This window comes from Herpailurus yagouaroundi, unplaced genomic scaffold (assembly GCF_014898765.1).
Source record: "Herpailurus yagouaroundi ecotype Mexico unplaced genomic scaffold, PumYag 197, whole genome shotgun sequence".
NCBI classification, from domain to species: Eukaryota; Metazoa; Chordata; class Mammalia; order Carnivora; family Felidae; genus Herpailurus; species Herpailurus yagouaroundi.
Window position 1 is genome coordinate 291,246 of NW_024412428.1, and position 26,003 is coordinate 317,248.

At 38.5% G+C, this 26,003-nt stretch overlaps 1 protein-coding gene across 6 annotated transcripts in view; it reads right to left on the reverse strand.

Annotated features, from left to right (window-relative positions):
• ZMYM5 (zinc finger MYM-type containing 5) overlaps positions 1-14,435 on the reverse strand; it is a 29,890-nt gene extending 15,455 nt beyond the window's left edge. The window contains exons 1-4 of one of the 6 annotated variants that reach the window (XM_040447961.1): positions 14,344-14,435; positions 13,131-13,199; positions 7,092-7,617; positions 6,761-6,854 (exon numbers count right to left, since the gene is read on the reverse strand). In XM_040447961.1, coding sequence (XP_040303895.1) covers positions 6,761-6,854; positions 7,092-7,607 — 610 coding nt within the window. In that variant the 5' untranslated portion in view covers positions 7,608-7,617; positions 13,131-13,199; positions 14,344-14,435. Of the gene's footprint in view, positions 1-2,659; positions 3,179-6,753; positions 6,855-7,091; positions 7,618-13,130; positions 13,828-13,985; positions 14,090-14,260; positions 14,297-14,343 lie in introns of those variants that run through there. The other 5 variants (XM_040447960.1, XM_040447962.1, XM_040447966.1 and 2 more) reach the window with 5 other exon arrangements.
• Positions 14,436-26,003: the final 11,568 nt, after the last annotated feature.

Consider the following 26,003-nt stretch of genomic DNA (forward strand, 5'->3'; position numbering starts at 1 on the left):
CCCACACAGAGAGACAGAGAGAGAGAGAGAGAGAGAGAGAGAGAAAGAGAGAGAGAGAGAAAGAGAGAGAGGGAACCCCAGCCAGGCTCTGTGCTGCTAGCACCAAGCCTAATACAGGGCTCGAATTCACAAAACAGAGAAATCATGATCTGAGCCCAAACCAAGAGTCAGATGCTTAAGCAATTGAGCCACCCAGGTGCCCCATGTTTGTTTTCTACCAGTATCCCTCTTTGTGGGCCTCTGTGAATCTACTCAAAGTTCCACTTAGATTTTCAGCCTTTCTCTGCAGTTTTTTCTGGAACTGAACACACACCCACAAGAGAAAAGCAGCCACAAGTAACAGATTACTTCTCAGAGGCTCCTTCTCTTAGATCTTAGAGCCCTCATTTTTCCACTATATTTATATGAGCAGAAATATAATGCCCTAAAATCAGAATAATGGCCAGAAATGTTTATAATGCAATAAAAAATAAAACAGATGCAAGAGCAATTTCTACATTATAGGTATTTTCTGTGATGAGATTTTTGCTGTTTATATAAAGATAGGTGATGAATATATAACTTTCACTGAAATAGAGTCAACACTAAAAGTTAATGTAAGGATTAAATGATTCAAAGGTCCAGTCAATGGACAATAATCTTATTTTTATAAGATGAAATGCAAAATTTTATGTGTACTTTATGCAAAGCCATAATTTTGTATGATGAAATTTGAACCTATAAGCCCTGTATTTTTATGTAACTCAACTCCAAAAATCTTCATCTTGCTCTTATTTTTTTTCTTTTTCCTTTTTTGGAAATCCTTCAATTTTTAGACGTAGAACACACAGATAAACTAAAATAAGACACTCTGGAGCTCTAAGTAACAAAAATTATAATAATAATGTAATTGGTGCCATCTTCTTCTAGAAGTCCGGTAGAAATTAGTTTTACTAATGCTAATAGCAAGCAAAAGCAAAAACAAAACCTAGGGCCAATACTAAAATTAGACAACTATTACTATGCTTGCTATATTCAAGTTAAAGAGGGAAAAATAGCAACAATGACAAAAAGACTGTCCTTTTCACAGTTGACTTAACACTTAAGAAAGCTTCAAACATTTACAAATTTTTTCAATTTATTATTTTTTTAAAGTAATCTCTACACCCAACGTGGGGTTTGAACTCACAACCCCTAGGTCAAGAGTTGTACACTCCAACAACTGAGCCATCCAGAAGCCCCAGCTTCAAACATCACTCTTCACTTGACAACTTGGTAAACATTCTTTTTAGAATTCTACACGGTTATTATTTAAAAAAAATTTTTTTCAACGTTTATTTATTTTTGGGACAGAGAGAGACAGAGCATGAACGGGGGAGGGGCAGAGAGAGAGAGAGACACACAGAATCGGAAACAGGCTCCAGGCTCTGAGCCATCAGCCCAGAGCCTGACACGAGGCTCGAACTCACAGACCGCGAGATCGTGACCTGGCTGATGTCCGACGCTTAACCGACTGCGCCACCCAGGCACCCCTACACGGTTATTATTTAAAGGATACAGTTCTGTCACTTTTGTCCCCAAAAACAGAATTTTAGAGAGCTCAGGAACACTGTAAATTCATCCACCCTTCATAAACAATAGAAATTTGTTGTCATATATCATAAACAGTTTAAACATATGTAGTTAAGAACATCTCCATTTAGATGAATGAGTGTCAATTGAGCCATGTAATGTTTTCTTTGTTGTATTTTAAAATCACTGATACTTTAAATAAGAAAATATAAAAATGTAAATACACTTTGAATTAGTGAGATAAAGGGATGACAAGCCAAGAGTAATCAAAACCACTTCCAAATAACACTTGCAATTCTCAATTATAGCCACAATTTCAGTGGAATGATGGTATAGCATCTAACTACAGGATGCTTTTTATATTATCAGTCTACGCTATGCTTTTAAGTTGAAAAGCATCTTACTTATCCACATTTACCAATAAATACACAACTTAAACTTATTCAGAAGGTGAAAAATGGCCAAGATTGAAACATAAAAAAATACATGGCAAGGTTTCTGGTTTTAACTGCACTTAAGAGCTTATATATACATAAGATGGAATTCATGCTTACACAAATAGCTATTTAAAATTTAATAAATAATTCTAAAATAAAATGTAAGTAAAAGAAATACACAGATCCAAAAGGATGATTTTCAATGGACATTATTTCAAGTCTTCAACATCTTCAATTGTTTCATCAAAGAGATCACAAGTTTTCATGATATGATTTCTCAGGTTTAATTCTTATTCAATAAACAAAAGATGTACATAATAATAAATAGATGCAAACATAAATTCATAAAAAGTATGCAAATATATTTTTTAAAATTCAATGATGTGTAAATTAAGATGACACCACCTTTTAATGATCAGTTCAGCAAACATTAACACTCCTACCCCCAAGCTTACAATATGGAGAAAAAATTTATGCTGTAAGGAAAGTAATACCATTTTTTGGTGGGGGCAATTTTTCATTAACCATCAAAACCTTTAAAAATACATTGATGAGGAGGCACCTGGGTGGCTCAGTCAGTTAATCGTCTGACACTTGACTTCAGCTCAGGTGATAATCTGAGGTTGTGGGCTCCACGCTGGGAAAGGAGCCTGCTTAAGATTCTCTCTCCCACTTTGGCCCCTCCCCCATACATGTGCTCTCTTTCTCTCTCAAAAAAAAACCAACTAAAATTATTAAACTAAATGAAAAATAAAAATATGTTGACACTTTGACTTAACAATTCCACCTACAGAAACTTTTCTAAAGAAGCGTGTCAACTTACAGAGATATTCATGAAAAACCTGTTTACAATTGCAAAGACTAGAAACAACTTCAAATAACAAATGATTATATAAACATAAAAAAGATAATTATATCTGACAAGAACTAATAATGATGAAACGTCAAATGCCCTCCTACCCTAACCCCAGGTCAAGAACAAAGCAAGGCTCTATACTCTCACCAATTCTATTCAACACTGTATTAGAAAAAGAAATAATAGGGGAATCTGTGAGGCCAAACTATTTCTATAATAATACTAAGGTTATTTGCATTTTTCACTGTTGGCATTTACAATAATGGTAACAAAAGCAGCGATGGGTATAACTGCTGGCAGTGGAACTGAACTGTATTTCTTCACTACCATATATCTGAGAAAAGAAAAAGTATCACCTTCACTTATTTATGGTTGTTATTCCAACACCAAATGGTCAATACAATTCTAATACTAACCAGGAGTTAGCATCAGACCCCAAAGGTTTAAATGGCATAGCCCCCAACAAGATTGCCAGTCATTTCAGATGCCACCCATACTTCTGCCCAACTGGCTATAAATCAAGGAGGTTCCCGATTTAGTTATCCTCTCGGCTTTGATAATTTGCTAGAATGACTCATAGAACTCAGAGGAGCTCTATACTTACAATCACAGTTTTTTTTCCCCCAAGTTTTATTTATTTTTGAGAAAGAGAGAGAGAGAGAGAGAGAGAGAGAGAGAGAGAGAGAGAGAGAATATCCCAGGCAGGCTCTGTGCTGTCAGCGTAGAGCCCAATGCAGGGCTCAAACCCACCAACAGTGAGATCATGACCTAGGCTGAAATCCAGAGTCAGAGGCTTAACGGATTAAGCCACCCAGGTGCCCCACAATCACAGTTTTAATATAAAGGATACAAATCAGGACCAATCAAATGAGATAAAGAAGGGTAAAGTTTGCAAGGTCCCAAATGCAGAGCTTCTGTGCCTACTCTCTCTGGAGCAGGTGTGTTACCTACCTGGCACATTGATAAGCTCAACAACCAGGAAGCTGCATTGAGTTTCAGTGTCTAGCTTTTACTGGTGTTTCATTGCATAGGTATGACTGACAGACTTATTCACTGCATGTGACTGAACTCAATGTCTAGCCTTCCTCTCCTCCCTAGAGGCTGGGTCTTTAATGGGTCTTTCTGATGACCCTCTCTCAGCCTTCCTCTGATCAAAGTCTTAGCCCAAACAAATTCAGATGTGATCCAAAGGGCTCGTAAATAGAAAAGACAATTCCAATACTTGGGAAATTCCAAGGACTTAGTCTCTGTCCTAAGACCTAAGGACAAAGGCCAGTGTTATTATTTATTAAACAGATGTCCACAATGAAATAATAAAAATTGGCATCAATTTTACTAGATTTCAGCCTTTGACTACATCTTAATATTCTGTGTGATGAACAGGGAAGCATGCCTAAAACACTTCTGTTTCATACCAAAATACAATGGTTGTCTGAAGGCAAAGAGGAAAAGCACTTATAAAATAGTTACATTGCAAGCTAAACCAGGCTTTTTTCACGAAATACCATTTTTACTTAAAAGAATAACTAACAAACTGATTACTGACATTTTCTTGAAAACAAATCAAGAAAAATTCACTTCAAGAAAAATGACAGTATTTGTTGCTAAGAGAAAATTTGAGCTTTCAAGTGAAAATCAACATCTTTGAAAACTTGTATCCACCACTGTCACCTTGACAGCTTTCTAAAGTGTCAACATTTAAAATAACACATCAGCATCTAGAAGTTCAATGAATGGATATTTTCAAAATATATATATTTTTTATTTGACCAAAGCACAATGTAACCGAATCATACAAAGGTAAAAGATCCATCCACAGATCAATGAATCTTAATGTAATAAGTATGAAAACTTCGTTATATGATTTCAGATTCCACATTGTTAAGAACCTGTAAGAAACTGCCACTTATCAAGTTTTGGGACTGTTATCAAAAAACCCATAACTATCCATAATTCTCTAAAAAGATCACTAAAACAGTACTCCCTCCTACAACCAAATACCTATGTGAGGCCAGATTTTTTTATACTTCAAACAAAACAAGATATTGCAACAGATTCAATGTAGAAATAGATAGATGTGAGGAGATACCATACACTTCACTATCTTCTATTAAGCCAGACTTTAAAGAGATTTGCAGAAATGTGAAAAAATGGCACTGTTCACTAAATTTTGAAAATAGTTTTCATTAAAAATTATATTTTGTCATATAATATGTAATTATTGTTAAATACTTAAGAAAATGTCTTACACTTTAATTTCTAATAACATAATTGATATAAATTAAAAAATCTTGGGGGCCCCCGATTATTTTTGAGAGTGAAACTGAGCCCAAAATGTTTGAGAACTGTCCTGTAGAAATAATAAACGATGTAGACAAAGAAATTTAGTGGACAGTTTCAACAGTAAAATATGGGATACTATACAAATGCTAATAAAAAGGTAGAGGAATGTGTTATCTCAGACAAAAATCTTATACACATGGAAAATTCTATTTTTAAAATGATGTGAAAATTTAGATTAAGTAAACCAACAGAAACACAAAATTATATATAATGTGCTCTAAATTATATTTTTTAAAACCATGGAGGCAAAAGACTGAAAACAAAATTTTAGGAGTAGTCCTTGCTAGTTGGTAGGATAAGGTGAAAGATACTTTATTTCTAGCCATAATTTCTTACAAATATTCTGTAATAATCATGTAGTATTCTCATAACCAGAGAAAAAGATTAATTAAAAAAAAAAAAATTCTGGCATTCCATTAGAAGCAGTAATGAGGCTCTTAAATCTAGTTCCTTTTCAGTCCTTTCCTAAACTTCTAAGTTGGTCAATAGCTTAAAGCACTAAAATGACCAAAAACCAATACCAAAACAAAAATTTTAACTCTCAAACAAACACCACACTAAATCATGACAAAGCTGCCAAAAAGATCTGCTAAGTTTTAAATAATTTTCATTATATTTTAACTTTATCAGAAAAAGACTGTCCATATAAGCTTTAAAAATGTAGGCCTCTATACGTGCCTCAGTGGCTCTGTGGGTTGAGTGTCCAACTCCTGATTTCAACTCAGGTCATGATCTCAGGGTCATGGGTATGAGCCCTGCACTGGGCTTTGTGCTGATTGTGGAGCCTGCTTAAGATTCTCTCCGCCCGCCCCCCACCCCACCCTTCTCCCACATGCTCACCTGCTCCCTCTCAAAAATAAATAAATAAATAAATAAATAAATAAATAAATAAATAAATAAATAAATAAATAGACAAAAAAATTAAAAAACTATATAGGGTTTTTAAAATAACTTTTAAAATAAAGGAACTAATAATATGCTGATTTTAAAACAAAAATGAAGAGACAAGCAGTCCAAAAGTAAACATTTGAAATGCAAAAATTGAAATTTCAAGTTATGTTATTACAAGTTAAATAAAATTAAATTATTACATATTACTTTATTTCTTCAATTCACTATCCACCTTTTTATTCTATGATTTAAAACTAGGGGCACGTGGATGGCTCAGTCAGTTCAGCGGCTGACTTCGGCTCAGGTCATGATTTCGTGGTTCATGGGTTCAGGCCCCACATCAGGCTCTGTGCTGACAGCTCAGAGCGTGGAGCCAGCTTTGGATTCTGTGTCTCCCTCTCTCTCTGCCCCTCCCCCGCTCATGCTCAGTCTGTCTCTCTCAAAAATGAATGTTAAAAAAAAATTAAAAAAAAAAAAAAAGAAACTAGGTAGGTGGTTGTAGTAATTATGGAGGTTTTCAATTAAAACACTTCAGATGTAAATCGCAGTGGGTAAAACAGATTTAATTTCTGAAAAATCAGGGACCAAGTAGATTGCAAGTAAAATATTCTATCTTAATATGAAAGTCAAGAAAAAAAAGTATTTCATGTATAGAAGATCAATAAAATCACTTACTGCTTACCAGGACTATGATGAGTTGTAAATCCTCCATTCTGAAATTCACCTCCTGCCACATTCATTCTACCAGGATTAAAAGGTCCTACTGCAGTCTTGGTCTGTGAAGTCAAAGATGGGGCGTATGTTTGTATATTAACACCAAAATTACTTGACTGAAGTCCTTTAGCGACATCTCCCAAGTTGGTATTCTACAGTGATGTTATACGTGTAATCATTAAGTTCATATCTCGCCCAGCATTCAGAGCTTATACCTGTTTCTAAGGTTGTAACATTAGCAATAGGAATTTCAGAGTCGATTCTGTAGTGATAACATTATTACCCATTCCTGCATTTACCTTACTTCTTGAAAGACTGGAAGTGGAGAAATCCAAATCTTTGGTTCTATTTTTAGTTCCAGGAAGTCCCCATTCAATATAACTGGAAGAATTTTTCTTGTCTTCTCCATTTGTTTCTATGTCCTCTTCATCATCAATAATAATTGTCTCACTTATATTTCCCTTCTGAGAAGCTGAATCTCTTGAGGAAGGAAGAATTATGGAATAATTTCCTTGTAGACTTTCATTTCTTGATGAAGCAAATATAAAATTTCTTTGATCAGTTACTGTTGGAGCAGAAGTTGAAGGAGGTTGTATAGATTCAATAAATACAACATCATCATCATCATCATCATTATCATCATCATCATCATCATCTTCTTCCACTGATGAGTTTCTAGATCTATTAACTAAAGAACTAGTTGGGCCACCAAATAAATTTCCAACATCCATGAGGCTAGCTGCCATGGCTTTACTCTTTAATAAAACAGGAGTCTGTTCAGCCAAGTCTAATCCTCTCACTGAACATTTATCCATGCCAAAGAACCTGTAACAGAGGAAAATAAATAACAAAAGTTCTAGTATATTATGATCATTGTGTTTTATTGCAATGAAATAGCACAAATGAAATTTTAAATTCTGGTGAGTTTTATCCAACCCTCAGGGAAAATATTGTTACTCATTTTGTTTTTCCTCTCTCATTAACCATTTAATGCCTACCTCAGAGTTTGATGGAAATTAATCATCCAATTTGTAGTAGTCCTTAAAAAATGCACTCATAGTACTCAATTTAACTTACCCTTTACAATGAAAAAAAAAACTAAGTCTTCTTTTGAAATAGGAAATAGTAACAAAATCATTTATCAAACACCAATCACCCAGGATCCAAATACAATCACTATACTATACTTTTGTCTACTAAAATAAGTGACTATCATCTAATCCTTATTGCTCTAGCGTCTTTGTCACTGTTTTTCAAATTCTCCGCTTCTAACATAACTTTGATTAAATCTTCCTTATCCTCGTCCAGAAATTGCCAGACATTATGCTACGGGTTTTTCATGTAAAATTCTGAAAACAGCTCCATAATATAGGTATAACTTAATCTACTTTACAAATCAGGAAAGGAAAACCAACTAAATTGTTCTAGGTAAGACTGAGTAGAACTTAAACCCCAGGCCCTAACTCTAGGCCTAAAATTCTTAGCATTCATTTATATTCAACAAATACTTCCGTGAACCTGCTCTGCACTAGAGTATGACGAAGGAAAGGATCCAGCAGACAGACATAATTGAAGAATCTGGAAAAGTAAATAACCGATGAAGCAAGGACCTTAAAAGTAGACAGGAGATATGTGCACAGGTGGTAATGAAACTGATTATGAGTAAAAAAATCACCTCTATCTGAAAGACAAGGAAAAGCTAAGTATAACTGGAATATTTGTAAGTACATAGAAATGATAAATGAAAAGCTGAGGTAAGTTTATATACGACAGCCTCAATGTTCTTAGAATTTCAAGAATAAAGAACGTGGGAACTGTATGGGTATTAAATTATTAAGAAAACTCATTTCATATGGCAGTCTTCATTCCATTTTAAACAACTCATACTGAAATATGCTACATAACATTTCTATTCAAAAATTTTCCAACTAATTTTAATTGATAATAAAGTCATGCAATAAGTAAAGTTTATTCTTAGTATGTGTTATATCTTTAAATATTAACTCAATTAATGCTTATAAAAGTGAAGTGAAACTATTCTTTTTCCCATTTTACCCATTAGGAAATGAAGACTCAGAAGATACGTAATCAGCATAGCCTGTTCAAATGTCCAAAGGATAGAGTTAGGATTGAAATCTAAGAAATCTGACTCTAGAATCGATTTCATAGCCAGTATATTATATGCAATTAATGTATAAAACAATTTTTAGAAATTACTTATCTTTTATTAAGATGAATTTATTAAAACAAAATCAACATTCAGAAAGTCTATTTTAAAGAAAAGATAACAAATCTAAGAGACCACTTTAAAAGGGTTATAAAAACCACAAAAGTTGGGATCATGATTAACATTCATCCAGTAAACTGGTTACATGGTTGATTTTCAAAGGAAAGAGGCAATAATTTAGCCTAAACTGAATTATGACATATAAGAGCTGTTATACATGAACTCTCTTAGTCCTTTCTATCTATATTTGAATAAACCTACAACAGAGAAGAACAACTTCTGGAAAAGGGCTATTGCTGACGCCACAGTATCCTCTGGTGACATGTCTTAATATTTTCAAGGAAAATAAAAGAAAGACCATTCTTCATGCTTTGCTCACTGCAGTCCTCCATCTCTGAAAAAAGATTTAAATATTCATCTACTCTCAAATCATAGATTATAAAAAAGTTAAACTACTGCTAAAACTCACTGTGCATATAATTTGACCAAATACTTTAATTTCAGAAACAGAAGACTACAGAAAAGTTTTGACTACTTCTATAATATCCACAAACAGAGAAAGTTACACTTTAGCGATTAGTTGTGTGGCACTGAGCAAATTACTTCACCTCATTAATTAAGTTTTCTAAACTATAAACTGTAAATGGGGATAATATACAATTCCAAGGTTTTTATTCAGATAACTGGACATGTAAGTCCCTGGCGTCTGATTGGATCATATTAAAGAAAGTAAAAAAAGTTAAATCCCTCTCCTATGAGAAGGTATTCAGGCAAATAATTTGCTTACATCCTGGGATTTCAACAAGTGTCTAATCTTAAACATTTAGCTAGTCTCCTTTGGTATCTTAATATCTACAACTGATAACCAATGTTTAACATATTTTCATTTTGATACAATGAAAATTAATATAATCTCAAGTAATGGAAAAGGAAAGGAAAATCTGCACAGAGAAATTTGATAAAAGATTATAACACCACCATGCAAAACAGTTAGGCTGCAGACCAAATAAGAATGTTAAATGCAGACTATCTCTAGGTAATTGGTAACAACTTTGTAAAATTAACAGGGTATTTAATTAGGGGTACAGATAAGACTTATTAAAACAAAGAAAAGAGTGTTTTGCACTTTTGTATTTACCTTTAGTGACATCTCAGTTGTTTTTATTTCCTGAAGGAAATTAAAAATTTGTGGCAAAATATATATAACATAAAACTTGCCATTTTAACCATTTTTAAGCATACATGGTCAGTTTTTAAAATATGCTTTTTAAAAGTTGCAAAACTTTTTGTTATATTCTTATCAGTTGAGTGATTTAATAGCCAATTCAATTTTCAATGTTTACATACAATTACACAAAATTTACATTACAAAGAATCTGTCAGTGGTTTAAAGCTAAAATAGAAACGTTGAGATGTTAATATGACAAGATTAGCACATATAAGAAAGGTAAACTAACTTGCTCTATGAATCTACAAAAATTAAAATCAACAGTAAAGTATTTAAAAATAATTAATTATTAGGGTGCTTAGCTAGCTGTCACTAGAGCATGCGACTCTTGATCTCAAGGTTGTGAGTCTGAGCCCAATGGTGGGTACAGAAATTACTTAAAAATTGGGGCGCCTGGGTGGCTCAGTCGGTTAAGCGTCCGACTTCAGCTCAGGTCACGATCTCACACTCCGTGAGTTCGAGACCCGCATCAGGCTCTGTGCTGACAGCTCGGAGCCTGGAGCCTGCTTCCAATTCTGTGTTTCCCTCTCTCTCTGCCCCTCCCCCGTTCATGCTGTGTCTCTCTCTGTCTCAAAAATAAATAAACGTTAAAAAAAAAATAAAAAAAAAAAAAGAAATTACTTAAAAATAAAATCTTAGGGAAAAAAATCACACCATAAAAAAAATTATGGTTTCAAAGTTTCATTTTTTTGGCCATCTATATTCTGTAGGCTCTATAAAAGATAATTAGGACACAGGTTACAAAAACGGTTAAGAATTTTTTTTTTAATGTTTATTTTTGAGAGAGAGAGAGAGAGACAGAGCATGAGAATAGGAGGGGCAAAGAGAGAGGGAGACAGAATCTGAAGCAGGATCCAGGCTCTGAGCTGTCATACAGAGCCTGACGTGGGGCTCGAACTTGTGAACCACAAGATCATGACCTGAGTCAAAGTTGGATGCTCAACCGACCAAGCCACCCAGGCGCCCCACAAAAACCGTTATTAATCATTAATTAGTCCTAGAACATGTCCTACTGCATCTTTGTGGGCTTATATTGTCACAGAACAGGTCTTACTATAAAAATATTTATATATTTACATAAAAAGAATCTCAACTCGAAAGCCAACTCATGTTTAGTGAGTATCTGCTATAAGCATTCCCATTTGAGATCAGAAACAAAATAAAGGTGTGCTATGATTCTGGAGGTATAAAAATGTAATCAGACAGGATAAAGAAGCTCAAATGAACAACTACAACAAATAGCAAGAGAATTAGTAAAGTGTCCAAGTACAAAATTACTATCTAGAAATCAATAGCCTGGTAGGGATTCAGTCGGTAGATTAATCACACACAACTAACTTCACTCCTTTCTAAAACCCCCATAAACAATGGTAAGGTTCCTACACACAAGGAAAGGAAGAACAAGAAAAAAAGCAACAAGATTTTGTAAGCTGAAGAGCAAATGGATGAGTAACTACCTCGGTGGATCTGAGACAGCCAAACTAAAATAGTGATGGAACAAGCTAAGAGAAACTTCCTGATTATGCCGTAGAATCTTCAAAAGGCTCAGAAACCAGGAGGTGCAGATATCTCTGGAACAGGGGATGGGGGAGCTAAAATGAGGTTGGGAGATCCTAGAACTATTGTCTCCCTCCATGTTGATGATGACAGGTTCTTCCCTACCCTGGCACAAGGTTCTAGACTTGTGCCTACCCTCCCCTCCCTCCCACCCCCCCATCAACCCTCAGTTTGTTCTCAGTTTTTAAGAGTCTCTTATGCTTTGGCTCTCTTCCACTCTAACCTCTTTTTTTTTTTCCTTCCCCTCCCCCATGGGTTTGTTAAGTTTCTCAGGATCCATGTAAGAGTGAAAACATATGGTATCTGTCTTTCTCTGTATGACTTATTTCACTTAGCATCACACTCTCCAGTTATATTCATGTTGCTACAAAGGGCCATATTTCATTCTTTCTCATCGCCACGTAGTACTCCATTGTGTATATAAACCACAATTTCTTTATCCATTCATCAGTTGAGGGACATTTAGGCTCTTTCCACAATTTGGCTATTGTTGAGAGTGCTGCTATAAACATTGGGGTACAAGTGCCAGGCACCCCACTTTTTAAGTAATTTCTATGACCAACATGGGGCTTGAACTCATGACCCTGAGATCAAGAGTCAAATATGCCTCACTGACTGAGCCTGCAGGCACCCCAAGATAGCAGCAATTTTAACTCCAATCTGGCTGGCACTAAACCCTAGTTCTTTATACTACATCATGCTGCAAATACCTAGGAATACTCTGAGAAAAATGGCTTTTCTAAGTGATAATAACTGAGTCAGTGACTTGTTACCCTGTCAAACTCACCCCTCACTGGTTCCCTTTTTCTATGAATACCCAGCAGAGCTCTAGAACAGTGCCTACATCCCATCACCTCACAAAACTCCAGGGAATGTGAAATATCACCACGCAGGGATTATAGAAAAATTACTGAATTAAAACAATATCCATTCCTAAAAGCTAGACAGCAGTCTACAATCTTACACAGTGTCCTCGATCTAACTAACTAAAAAGGTGTACTGTGAAGAATAATAGCATTAAGTGCAAAGACAAGACTGGTAAGGAGAACAAGGCCAAAGGGAAGGCAGGAGTACTACCATGTGAGTTATTCTAATCACAAGTTTCATTTCAATCGCCAACTGTAAGGTGTTGGAACAGCTTTAAAGAACAAAATAGGCAGGACCTAAAACTGTACTGAATCCCAGATAATAGATGTGGAATCAGTGATTCTTTTCTTATAGTCATCATCTTCAACTAGCTCTCTGCCATCAAGATAACAGAAAGATAAATCGACTAACTATTGCATTAAGTGCATTTAAATTAAAAAGCAGGGTAAAATTACTCACAAGTGGTATGTCTTCTTCCTTAATTTCTGCCAAAGCCCCACCAGACTGGCCTGAAGGTGATTCCTGATCCTAGAATGACAGGAGAGAGAGCTGCGAAACTAATTACAGCCCATCTGGACGTAGCACCAACTCCTAACCACCAGAGGGAGGAAGCAAAGGGTAAGAAGTCAAGGAGTTTCCGTGCTCTTCTTCCCTCCCCCAACCCAGAGCGGTGGAGAAGCGAGGTTTAAAAAAATACACAACTACTATAGGGATCTAAACGACTAGATGTAGCTAAATCTCGTTCCTCAAATTACAGAATGGGAGGTGGAGAACAAGCCTGCTCTAAGGGAAGGAGAGGGCGGGGTTGGTGGAAGGCAAAAGGTTCCCTCGACGCCAGCAAGAGAGTTGTATTCCCTCCTAAATTTGCCCACCCAGCGCTATCCCGGTCAATCCGGACACCAGTTCGGAGGCAAGGAGCGGCTCACGTCACCGCCGGGTGAAATCTTCATTTGCCCCAAGCAGTTGCTCTGACTCGGAGACTTTGCAGTCCCTGTCCGCCATTAGAACTCGCCGAAATTAGACAAGACGAGAAACTCCAGGGAACAGAAGAGGGACGGAGGGGACCCGGTGGGGGAAGAGGCAGCACCCTCGCCCCGAAAAACTTGGGGACCTCGGGCTACCGCGGAGACAGTGGGAGCGCAGCCCCGAGAGCGGGAGAACGAACTGAGGCGCCCCTCCCCCCACCTTTCTCCCCCCTCCCCCCCCCCCCCCCCCCGCAAGAAAGAAAGGGAAAAATACCCCGCGACCTCCCACCGCCCCGGCCCGGGCAACCCCCGCCCCCCGAGCGACCCCCGCCTCTGGCGTCCGCCTCACCCAGCCCTCCCGGCCTCGCCCTCACTCTCGCAGCCCTTCGGGCCGCACGCGAGGACGCCTGTGACAAGAGCAGAGCACGGAGCAGACCCCGAGGCCCCGACGCGGTAGCGGCAACTGCGGCCGCGCCACGGGATATTAATCCCGGGTCTGTGGGAGGCTCACGCATCTCCGCCTCCCTAGTCGCCTCCACCTCCTTCTCCCGAGGCTGCGCTGCTCCCAGCCACCCCCTACTACCGGCGAATCTGGACTGCCAAGACAGCGGGTATAAGCCTCACCCGGTTCTGGCTGCACCTCCGCGGAACGAACCCCCACTCCCCTGACCCACCCCCAGTCCCACCCCGCCATCCGCCACACGCACAACTCCGCTCGGTCCAGTCCCGGGTTTAGCGCTGGTGAGGAGGAGGAGGCGGAGGAGACGGAGGCGGCGGCGGTGCGGCCGAGCCCGGAGAGGCCCCGCCCTCCTCGCCCTCATTGGCTGGCCGGAAAGGCGGGCCGCGGCGCCTCGGGCACGTCCATTGGCTACATCTGCCTTCCTTCAGGACCCCCCTCGGGGGGGTGGTCCGAAAGGCTGTCCGTCAGGCGCAGGCCACACCCCCCCGGCGTCGCCGTTCCACTCCCCCCCTCCGCCCGCTCTCGGCCCTCGGCCGCGTCCCCTCCCCTCCTTACCCCCGCCTCCCACCCCGCCCCCACCCCCGGGTCCGTCAGGGTCAGGCAGCCCGAGTTTCGCCGCCCGCTGCACCGGCCACCGGCTCCGGCCCTGGGCGCCCCCGGTGCCCTCCAGGGCCCGGGACAGCCCGCGAATCTGAGGCCGTGGCCGCCTGCCCTGGCTCGGGCCTGGGCGCCCAGGCTGCTGCAGCCGCTCCCAACGACCCTGCCCGAGGAGAGACGCGGCCTCGATGTCCCCAACGCCCTCCCTGTCCAGTTCCTGAAGCCCCCCGAGAGGGGCGAGCCCGGGCACGGGCTGGAGCGATTGAAAGTGGGAGGTCGGGGCAGCGGGTGAAGTGGGTTCCCGAACGTGCCGCGGGGAGTGGGAGCGCTTCCACCCTCGCCTCACCCCCGTGGGGAATAGTCCCCCCACCTCCCGTCATGGCTGCAGGAGGAGACGACGTCCTCCATTTTGTCGGGACTGCTGTGGGAACTTGGGACCAGTTCAAAACCAGACCCCGTGGGGCTGGGAAACTTGTTCCCGCGAAGCCCCAACTGGGCTCCGCCATTCGGCCGGGGGGACGGCCCCTGATGCCGGCGTCTGCGTCTGAGGGGCCCTGGGGGACGGGCGCCACGGTGGAGGGACCCAGACGCCGCTCCCCGCCTCCATCAACCAAGATGGAGGAAGCTGCGGGCTCCCCTGGAGCTGGGCTCCCGCCTGTTGGAAGGGCCGGAGCCTCCCCTCGGTGCGTCCCTCGCCGCTGCCGTCGTCCTCCTCCGCGGCCTCTTTCGGTTGCCCTCCCCCAGCCTCTACCCGGCCTCCCCACTGCCTTCCACCATCGCCTGGTCCTCAACGGTCGATGGGGTCTCTACTCCACCGCCTGCTCCATCGCTTCGCCCAACCGGGGCCGGCCTGGCTGCGGGGAGCCGAGCGAAGGTGCGCGGCGTTGCGGCGCGCCCCGGGGCGGGTGTGCCCGGAGAAGCCACATCGACGATGGGGCTTCTCTTTTGTTCATCGTCTACACCTACGTCTTCGGCGCACGTCAGGGTGCCGTGCGACATCCAAGATTCCATGTAAAGATGAAAGCGAGGCCTCTTTCGTCTCACCCTAGCGGTGGTTCGTGGGATTACAACTGACGGTGTTGACAAGTTGGTAAAAAACCATTACACATGACACAAACGGATTTTAAAAACCGATTGAACTCCCTCATTACTTTTTCTGGGATATGGTAAAGACACAGGCCTATTGAGTGACAGACACAAATCATCTAAGGCAAAAGCATGGTCATAGATGGACGAGAGTCTTTGTAGTGCTGGATTGCATGGACATCCCTAATGTCACCAAGATTTTTATGTTTTAACTCCTCAATTATTGTTTGGAAATAAATGAAGCAACAAAATGTATTACCAACATTTCAATAACTGTGCAAATTATAACCATCCCTATCCTGTTTAAGCACGTGGTAAAGGCAAGCCAGAGACGTACGTTGGATTAACAGGGTAGAGTTGTATAGACAATTTAAAGTAAGGTCTGTGTCAGAGACGTTAGATACTAGATCCAGTAGTCACACGTCACGTATTTCTGGAGGCATTATCTTGCTCACAATTCTCTGGCACTGATACTGTTCAAAGATGAAAAAATGATAACATTTGTTTCTCTATAATGACAAGAGTAAGAGGTCCCTAGATTCTTTCCTTGATATGCTGCCGTGATTTCAAGGAATGTTGAATTAGAACAACAAAAGTCGACATTGGTGATAATATTTACTTCAATACATTTGAAGTATTTTCTGAATAACTTTTCATTATTAAAGGTAGACACAATGATTCCTATACAGACCACAAGAGCAAACCGAAGAGGCTCTATGATAAATTACATCGAGCTTCCAAGGACAGAAGAGTTGCATTCAAATTCTTATTTGTCTGCTACTAATTACAAACCCATGACTATCCTCACTTCCACCTCACTTGCTATTTTGTAATTAAATAATGCAGGATGTTGTAAGGTCCAAATAAAAAAAAAATTGTGACACTGATAAAAAACTACAAGGCAATGCTGTTTATTATGGATCTTTTAATAATTAAAGACTGACTGCCCATGGAAAGGCAGAGAGACATTGTGATTAAGAGTACACTTTCTGGAGCCAGATCACCTGCCTTTGACTATCATCAGCTAGCTAGATACTTAAACTCTCTCATTCTTAGTAGCTGCTGTATTGGACAGCATAGATAAGAAATATTTCCACCATTACATAAAGTTCTATAGTAAATCACTGCAGTCATCTTAAATATTGGGAGAGTGGGGGAAAAGACAGAAAAACCAATCGGCCATCTTAAGCTTCCAGTCTGTTCCTTCTTTCCTAGTCTTCCTTATTTTATTGCCTAAAATATATTTTTGTTTTGTTGGTGGTGGTTTATCAGGATAAGCATTTATTCCCTCAGTCACTTTTCTCATCTATCCTTCACCCCACAAGTGTTTTGATCCAATATTCTATGAAATACTTGGATCATGATTTTTTGTTGTTGTTGTTGATCATGATTTTAGAATTATATACTAAGCCACTTTCCAGGAGTAAATTTTGGTTTCAAGTATATTTTCTCAAAGCTTCTTCGTTTTATGTACTGATTCCAAGCATTAAATCTTTTCTTCTTCTTTTTTCAAATGTGTATCTATTTTTGAGAGAGAGAGCTAGTGGGGACAGGGGATAGGGAGGGACAGAGAGAGAGAGGGAAACAGGATTCCAAAGTGGACTCTGTGTTGACAGCAGACAGCCTGATGAGGGACCTGAACTCATGAACAATGAGATCATGACCTGAGCCAAAGTCAAAAGCTTAACCGACTGAGTCACCCAGGCACCCCAAATCTTTTCTTTTGTATTACAATAATATACATTAATTTTACATTAAAGATATTTTTGTTTCATCAAAGTATTGTTATGAAGAATTTTTTTCTTTTTTCTAATGTTTATTTATTTTGAGAGAGAGCCAACCATCAGGTGGGAGTGGGGGAGGGGTAGAGAGAGAAGAGAGAGAAAATCCCAAGCAGGGATGCAGGGCTCAATCTCACCAACGATGAGATCATGACCTGAGTTGAAATCAAGAGTTAGTCTCTTAATCAACTGAGCCACCCAGGCACCCCAGAGAATTTTTTTCTTGATGTACCACTGAGCCACTTGGGAATTAATAATAATAAAAGCTAAAATTTATCAATTTCTTACAATGTTATAGGTGTAATTCTAACTGCAATATGTGTGATAATTCATTAAATCACAAGGAAATGCTCTAAACTATTTTTATTAATCCATATTTCAATATTACCCACATTTAAAAGATGATGAAACTGAGACTGAGAGAGTTTAAGTAACTTGCCCATGATCGTACAGCTAGCTGGTGACAAAGTTAAGATCAAACAGGCAATCTGGCTCTAGGGAATATATTCTCAGTCACAATGTTTGCCTTTCCATGAGCAGTATGTCAAAAGATCAATATTTAATAACATTGCTTTGTTGTTCTTATTAAGTAGTTATTAAACAGAGACAAAAGACCCAAGTGGTCACATATGATAACAGAATTAAGGTTACGCAAATTCTGTTTATTTTTTTACAATGACTGTGTTATTATCACTTATTTATAACCTGTTGTTTAAATGAAGTAATATGTAGTTTCCCAAAGGGTTGCAGACCTGAACTGCACATGAAGCAGGCTTTAAAGGTTTAGAATTATTATAAACTCACTCTTAAAACAAAGATGTATAAATAAGTTGATGTGTATTATAGGGTGATAGTGGTATTGGGAATTTTCTGAATTAACCTGTATGTAAAGTACAATGTTTGTTAAATGAAAAGCAATAAAAACATGTTAATTTGAATTTACATGTTTATTATTAATACTCAACAGTACCTGCAGTAATTATTTTGTACCGAGGCCAACAAAAGAGATCATTTTAAGAATATTTTACCACTGATATTAATTAAAATTGCCTGACCATAGTGATAATAAAATGCAGACTAATTCTTAGATTTTATCATTGTCTTTAAATTCCCTACAGGCACTGCAACTCCCAATTGAAAACTCCCACTGCTGGGCACCTGGGTGGCTCAGTCAGCTAAATGTCCAACTCTTGATTTCAGCTCAGGCCATGATCTAATGGTTCATGAGTTTGAGCCCTGAGTTGGGCTCCATGCTGACTGTGGAGACTGCTTGAGATTCTCTCTCACTCCCTCTCTTTCTGCCCTTCCCCTTCTTGCACATGCTCTCTGTCTCTCAAAATAAATAAACTTTAAAAATTTTCTAACAAGGGGCGCGTGGGTGGCTCAGTCGGTTGGGCGTCCGACTTCGGCTCGGGTCATGATCTCATGGTCCGTGAGTTCAAGCCCCGCGTCGGGCTCTGTGCTGACAGCTCAGAGCCTGGAGCCTGCTTCGGATTCTGTGTCTCCCTCTCTCTCTGACCCTCCCCTGTTCATGCTCTGTCTCTCTGTCTCAAAAATAAATAAACATTAAAAAAAAATTTTCTAACAAAAAATTCCCACTGCTGCCTAGCCCTCCATGGCATGATATAAGACGTATATAATTGTATACATTTGTGTATATGCATTTTATATAGTTATGTATATACATATAAGTAAAATAATGGGCATATTATATACAGTCAAGTAAGAAGGTACAACTGTCATATACATACATGTACCTTCAAGATAGCACTTTCAGTTGTTTGAAGGCTGCCCTCCCCAAAAGATATGTTCATCCAGAACCTGCAAAAGTACTCTTATTTGGAAAAAAAGGTCTTTGTACATATACTTAAGGATCTTAAAACAGAACGCACAAAGGAAAAGTCCATGTGAAGACAGAAGCAAAGATTGGAGCTATGCTGCCACAATATAAGGAATGCTTGAGAAACCAGAAGCCGGAAGAGGCAAGAAATAATTCTTGAATTTTGGAGAGAACTCCAAAACTAGAGTTTTGGAGGGAGCATGGTCCTGCTGACAGCTTGATTTCACAATTCTGGCTTCCAGAACTGTGAAAGAATAAAATTATGTAGTTTTAAGCCACTAAGTTTGTAGCAATTTGTTATGGTAGCTCTTAAAAACTAATACATAGCTACAATATAGCTATAAAGCAAAACAAGGAAATGAAGTAAGACTTAGATAAATCAACGAACAGTTAGTATTTGAGGATTTTAACATACCCACTCTCAAAACCTGACACATCGAGAAATTAAAAAATATGATGAGATTAAAAAAAAGGATCTGACTAACCCAGTTAATGTGTATATGAAGAATTAGCAAAGAGAAAATAGATATTTTTTACATTAAAAATATTTACAACAATAGATCAGATTTGGCCCTAAAGTATCCCTAATGAATTCTAAAAATCAATATCATAGATACCATATTCTCCAACCGTAATCTAATGATATTTAGGATTAATAACAAAATTAATAAGCCCTAGATATTTGAATACTAAATAAATGATTATTAAATACTATTGGGGTAAAAGGAAATTATCAAGAAAATGAAGAAATACTTCAGAATGAAATGGTAGTAAGAATACAAAATGTTAGGGGCGCCTGGGTGTTTTAGTCGGTTGAGCGTCCGACTTCAGCTCAGGTCATGATCTCGCAATCTGTGAGTTTGAGCGCCATGTTGGGCTCTGTGCTGACAGCTCAGAGCCTGGAGCCTGCTTTGGATTCTGTGTCTCCCTCTCTCTCTGCCCCTCCCCTGCTCATGCTCTAAAAAAAATTTTTTTTTAGAATACAAAATGTTAAAATATATGAGAAAACCCGAAGCAAATATAAAGGGAAGTTGTAACTTAAAATGTATTTATCGGGAAATTTTTCCTCTTCAAAATCTTCCAGCCTTCACACAGTCAAATTCCAAAGCCATTTGCACATTTTTAGGAATTTATAACAGCGTCACCCCCTTCCAGGCGCCAAAATCTTGTTTCCTTTATCTTTTCTTTAGTTTGCTAATTTATGAACTATCCTTATTAATATCTTCCTTTTTATTATTTGCATTTTCTCTGTTGACCTTTTCTACTTACTTATTTAAATGTTTCACCGATTACTCCTAGTAGAAATTTGGACTTTCAGGACACTATTGGTAAGGGATAAGAAAAAAGTTAGAAACATGTTAATGTAATCACTACAGGGGAAAACGTATTTTATATATATTTCTACTGGCAGAAATATATATTTCTCTGATACAACATAAGAGAAGAATTGGCAAAACAGGCAAAATCACATACAATTTATATTTTATTTTATTTTATTTTTTTCCTTTTAATTATTTTTTAAATTTAAATCCAAGTTAGTAAACATATAGCACTAATAATGATTTCAGGAATAGAATTTAGTGATTTATCACTTACAGATAACACCCAGTGCTCATTCCAACAAGTGCCCTCTTTAATGCCCATAGACCATTTAGCCCATCTACCCGACACCCTGCCAGCAGCCCTCCTTTTTTTCTCCATATTTAAAGGTCTCTTATGGTTTGTCTCTCTCTCTCTGTTTTTATCTTACTTTTGCTTCCCTTCCCCTATGTTCATCTGTTTTGTTTCTAAAAATTCACATGAGTGAAATCATATGATATTTGTCTTTGACTTATTTTGCTTACCATAATACATTCTAGTTCCATCCACATTGTTGCAAATGAAATAGTTCTATTTTTAATTTTTTGAGGACCCTCTACTGTTTTCCAGAGGGGCTGCACCAGTTCCATTCCCCCCAGTAGTGCAAAAGGATTCCTCTTTCTCTGCATCCTCGCCAACATCTGTTATTGACTGAGTTGTTAATTTTAGCCATTCTGAGAGGGGTAAGGTGGTATCTCATTGTGGTTTCGATTTGTATTTCCCTGATGATGAGTGATGTTGAGCATTTTTTCATGTGTTGGTTTGCCATCTGGATGTCTTCTTTGGAGAAGTGTCTATTCACCTCTTTTGCCCATTTCTTCACTGGATTATTTGTTTTGGGGGTGTTTTGAGTTTGATAGGTTCTTTATAGATTTTGGATACTAACCCTTTATCTGATATGTCGATTGCAAATATCTTCTCCCATTCCGCCAGTTGTCTTATAGTTTTGCTGATTGTTTCCTTCACTGTGCAGAAACTTTTTGTCTTGATGAGGTCCCAATAGTTCATTTTTGCTTTTGTTTCCCTTGCCTCTGGAGATGTGTTGAATAAGAAGTTACTGTGGCTTGGCAAAACAAACAAACAAACAAAAAAAAACAGACACTCAGATCAATGGAACAGAATAGAGAACCCAGAAATGGACCCACTAACATATGGCCAACTAATCTTTGACAAAGCAGGCAAGAATATCCAATGGAATAAAGACAGTCTCTTCAGCAAGTGGTGCTGGGAAAACTGGACAGCGACATGCAGAAGAATGAACCTGGACCACTTTCTTACACCATACACAAAAATCATCTCAAAGTGGATGAAAGACCTGAATGTAAGACAGGAAGCCATCAAAATCCTAGAGGAGAAAGCAGGCAAAGACCTCTTTGATCTTGGCCGCAGAAACTTCTTATGCACCACGTCTCCAAAGTCAAGGGAAACAAAAGCAAAAATGAAGTACTAGGACCTCATCAAAATAAAAAGATTTTTCACAGCAAAGGAAATAATCAGCAAAACTAAAAGGCAACCGACGGAATGGGAGAAGATATTTGCAAATAACATATCGGATAAAGGATTAGTATCCAAAATCTATAAAGAACTTATCAAACTCAACACCCAGGGAAATACAAATCAAAACCACAATGAGATACAACCTCACCCCTCTCAGAATGGCTAACATTAACAACTTAGGCAACAACAGATGTTGGCAAGGATGAAGAGAAAGAGGATCTCTTTTTGCACTGCTGGTGGGAATGCAAACTGGTGCAGCCACTCTGGAGAGCAGTATGGAGGTTCTTCAAAAAATTAAAAATAGAACTACTCTATGACCCAGCAATCGCATTACTAGGTATTTATCCAAGGGATACAGGTATGCTGTTTAGAAGGAACACATACACCCCAATGTTTATAGCAGCACTACCAACAATAGCCAAAGTATGAAAAGAACCCAAATGTCCATCGATGTATGAATGGATAAAGAAGATGTGGTGTATATATACAATGGAGTATTACTCGGGAATCAAAAAGAATGAAATCTTGTCATTTGCAACTACATGATGGAACTGGAGGGTATTATGCTAAGCAAAATTAGTCAGAGAAAGACAAATATTATATGACCTCACTCATATGAGGACTTTAAGACACAGAACAGATGAACATAAGGGAAGGGAAGCAAGAATAATATAAAAACAGGGAGGGGACAAAACATAAGAGACTCTTAAATATGGAGAACAAACAGAGGGTTATTGGAGGGGTTGTGGGAGGGGGAACGGGCTAAATGGGTAAGGGGCCTTAAGGAATCTACTCCTGAAATCATTGTTGCACTATATGCTAACTAATTTGGATGTAAAATAAAATAAAACAAAATAAAACAAAACAAAATAAAATAAAATAAAATAAAATAAAATAAAATAAAATAAAATAAAATGTTATCGGACTAGTATAACAATGGTTGAAAAATTCCCATCTTATTTATATTTTTTGGCAATGCAAAACTTATTTGGGGAGGTTTCAAAGAGAAAAACAATGTCTAGCATCAGTTTCATTCACTGAATTTTATTGCATTTTGGATATGAAATTTCCTTTCACACTTTTTTCCATCTCAAGAGATTGTGACTCAGTTTTTCTCCCAGTTTATATAGCTGGAGAACTCTGGAGAACCAGGCATGACTGTGGTTTGAAACACTTTGGTGCAGCACAGTTAAGAAAGCTGTGCTGAAATGAGAAATAGATGCAAAACCATGATGTCATATCAGTGTTCAAATATGCCTAATAAAACATGGTACAATATTAAAAAAAAAAAGTTGCCACAGCCAAGGTCAGAGAGGTTGTTGCCTGTTTTCTCCTCTAGGATTTTGATGGCTTCCTCTCTTATGTTTGGGTCTTTCATCCATTTTGAGATTATTTTTGTATGTTGTGTAAGAAAGTGGTCCAGGTTCATTTTTCTGCATGTCGCTGTCCGGTTTTCCCAGTACCACTTGCTGAAGAGACTGTCTTTTTTCCATTGGATATTCTTGCCTGCTTTGTCAAAGTTTAGCTGGCCATAGGTTTGTGGGTCCATTTCTGGGTTCCATTGATCTAGTGTCTGTTTTTGTGATGGTCCAATACTGTTCTCAATGATTACAGCTTTGTTATACAGCTTGAAGTCTGGAATTGTGATGCCTCCAGCTTTGTTTTTCTTTTCTGGATTGCTTTAGTTATTTGGGGTCTTTTCTGATTCCATACAAATTTTAGGATTGTTGTTCTAGCTCTGTGAAGAATGCTGGTGTTATTTTGATAGGGATTGCATTGAATATGTAGATTGCTTTGGGTAGTATTGACATTTTAATAATATTTGTTCTTCCAATCCTTGAGGATGTAAGGTTTTTCCATTTTGTTGTGTGTTCTTCAATTTCTTTCATAACCTTTGTCTAGTTTTCAGTGTATAAGTTTTTCACCTCTTTGGTTAGGTTTATTCTTAGGTATTTTATGGTTTTTGGTGCAATTTTAAATGGGATTGGTTCCTTGATATTTCTTTCTGCTGCTTCATTATTGGTGTATAGAAATGCAACCAATTTTTGTGTGTTGATTTTATGTCCTGCAACTTTGCTGAATTCATGTATCCATTCCAGCAGTTTTTGGGTGGAATCTTTTGGGTTTTCCACATAGAATATCATCTTGTTTGCAAAGAGTGAAAGTTTGACTTCCTCCTTGCCAATTTGTGCCTTTTATTTCTTGCTGTTGTCTGATTGCTGAGGCTAGGACTGCCAACACTATATTGAATAACAGTGGTGAAGAGTGGACATCCCTATTGTGTTCCTAACTTAGGTGGAAAGCTCTCAGGTTTTTTTGAGGATGATGTTAGCTGTGGGTCTTTCATATATAGCCTTTATGATCTTGAGGTATGTTCCTCTATCCCTACTTTCTTGAGGATTTTTACCAAGAAAGGATGCTGTATTTTGTCAGATGCTTTTTCTGCATCTATTGAGAGGATCATGTGATTCTTATCCTTTCTTTTATTAATGTGATGTATCACATTGATTGACTTGCAGATATTGAACCAGCCCTGCATCCCAGGAATAAATCCCACTTTATCATGTTGAATAATTCTTTTCATGTATTGTTGGATCCGGTTTGTGAGCATCTTGTTGAGAATTTTTGCATCCATGTTTGTCAGGGAAGTTGGTATGTTGTTCTCCTTTTTAGTGGGATCTTTGTCTGGTTTTAGAATCAATGTAACGCTAGCCTCATAGAATGAGTTTAGAAGTTTTCCTTCCGTTCTATTTTTTGGAACAGCTTCAAAAGAATAGGTCTTAACTCTTCTTTAAATGTTTGGTAGAATTCCCCCTGGAAAGCCATCTGCCTTGGACATTACTTTGTTGGGAGATTTTTGATTACTGATTCAATATCTTTCCTGATTAGGGGTCTGATCAAGTTTTCTGTTTCTTCCTGTTTAAGTCTGGTAGTTTACATGTTTTTAGGAATTTTTCCATTTCTTCCAGATTGCCCAATTTATTGGCATATAATTCCTCATAATATTCTTTTATTATTTGTATTTCTGCATTGTTGTTTGTTATGTCTCCTCTTTCTTTTATTTTTTATTTATTTTTAATTTTTAATTTATTTTTACATTTATTTATTTTTGAGAGACAGAGAGAGACAGAACACAAGAAGGGGAGGGGCAGAGAGAGACGGACACAGAATCTGAAGCAGGCTCCAGGCTCTGAGCTGACAGCACAGAGCCCAATGCGGGGCTCAAACTCACAAACTGTGAGATCATGACCTGAACCGAAGTCAGACGCTCAACCAGCTGAACCACTCAGGCGCCCCTGTCTCCTCTTTCATTCGTGATTTTTATTTATTTCTGTCCTTTCCTTTTTCTTTTTGATCAATCTGGCTATGGGTTTATAAATTTTGTTAATTCTTTCAAAGAATTAGCTCCTGGTTTTATTGATTGGTTCTACTGTTGTTGTTGTTTTTATTTCGATATCATTGATTTCTGCTCTAATCTTTATTATTTCCCTTCTTCTGCTGGTTTTTGGTTTTATTTGCTGTTCTTGTTCCAGCACTTTTAGTCGTAAGGTTAGGTTGTGTAATTGTGTATTGTGTATTTGTGTATCTTTAGGAATCCCTGAATTGCTATATACTTCCCTCTTATGACTACCTTTGTTGCATCCCTGAGGTATTGGGCTGTCGTGTTTTCATTTTCATTGGCTTCCATGTACTTTTTAATTTCCTCTTTAATTTCTTGGTTAAGCCATTCATTCTTCAGTAGGATGT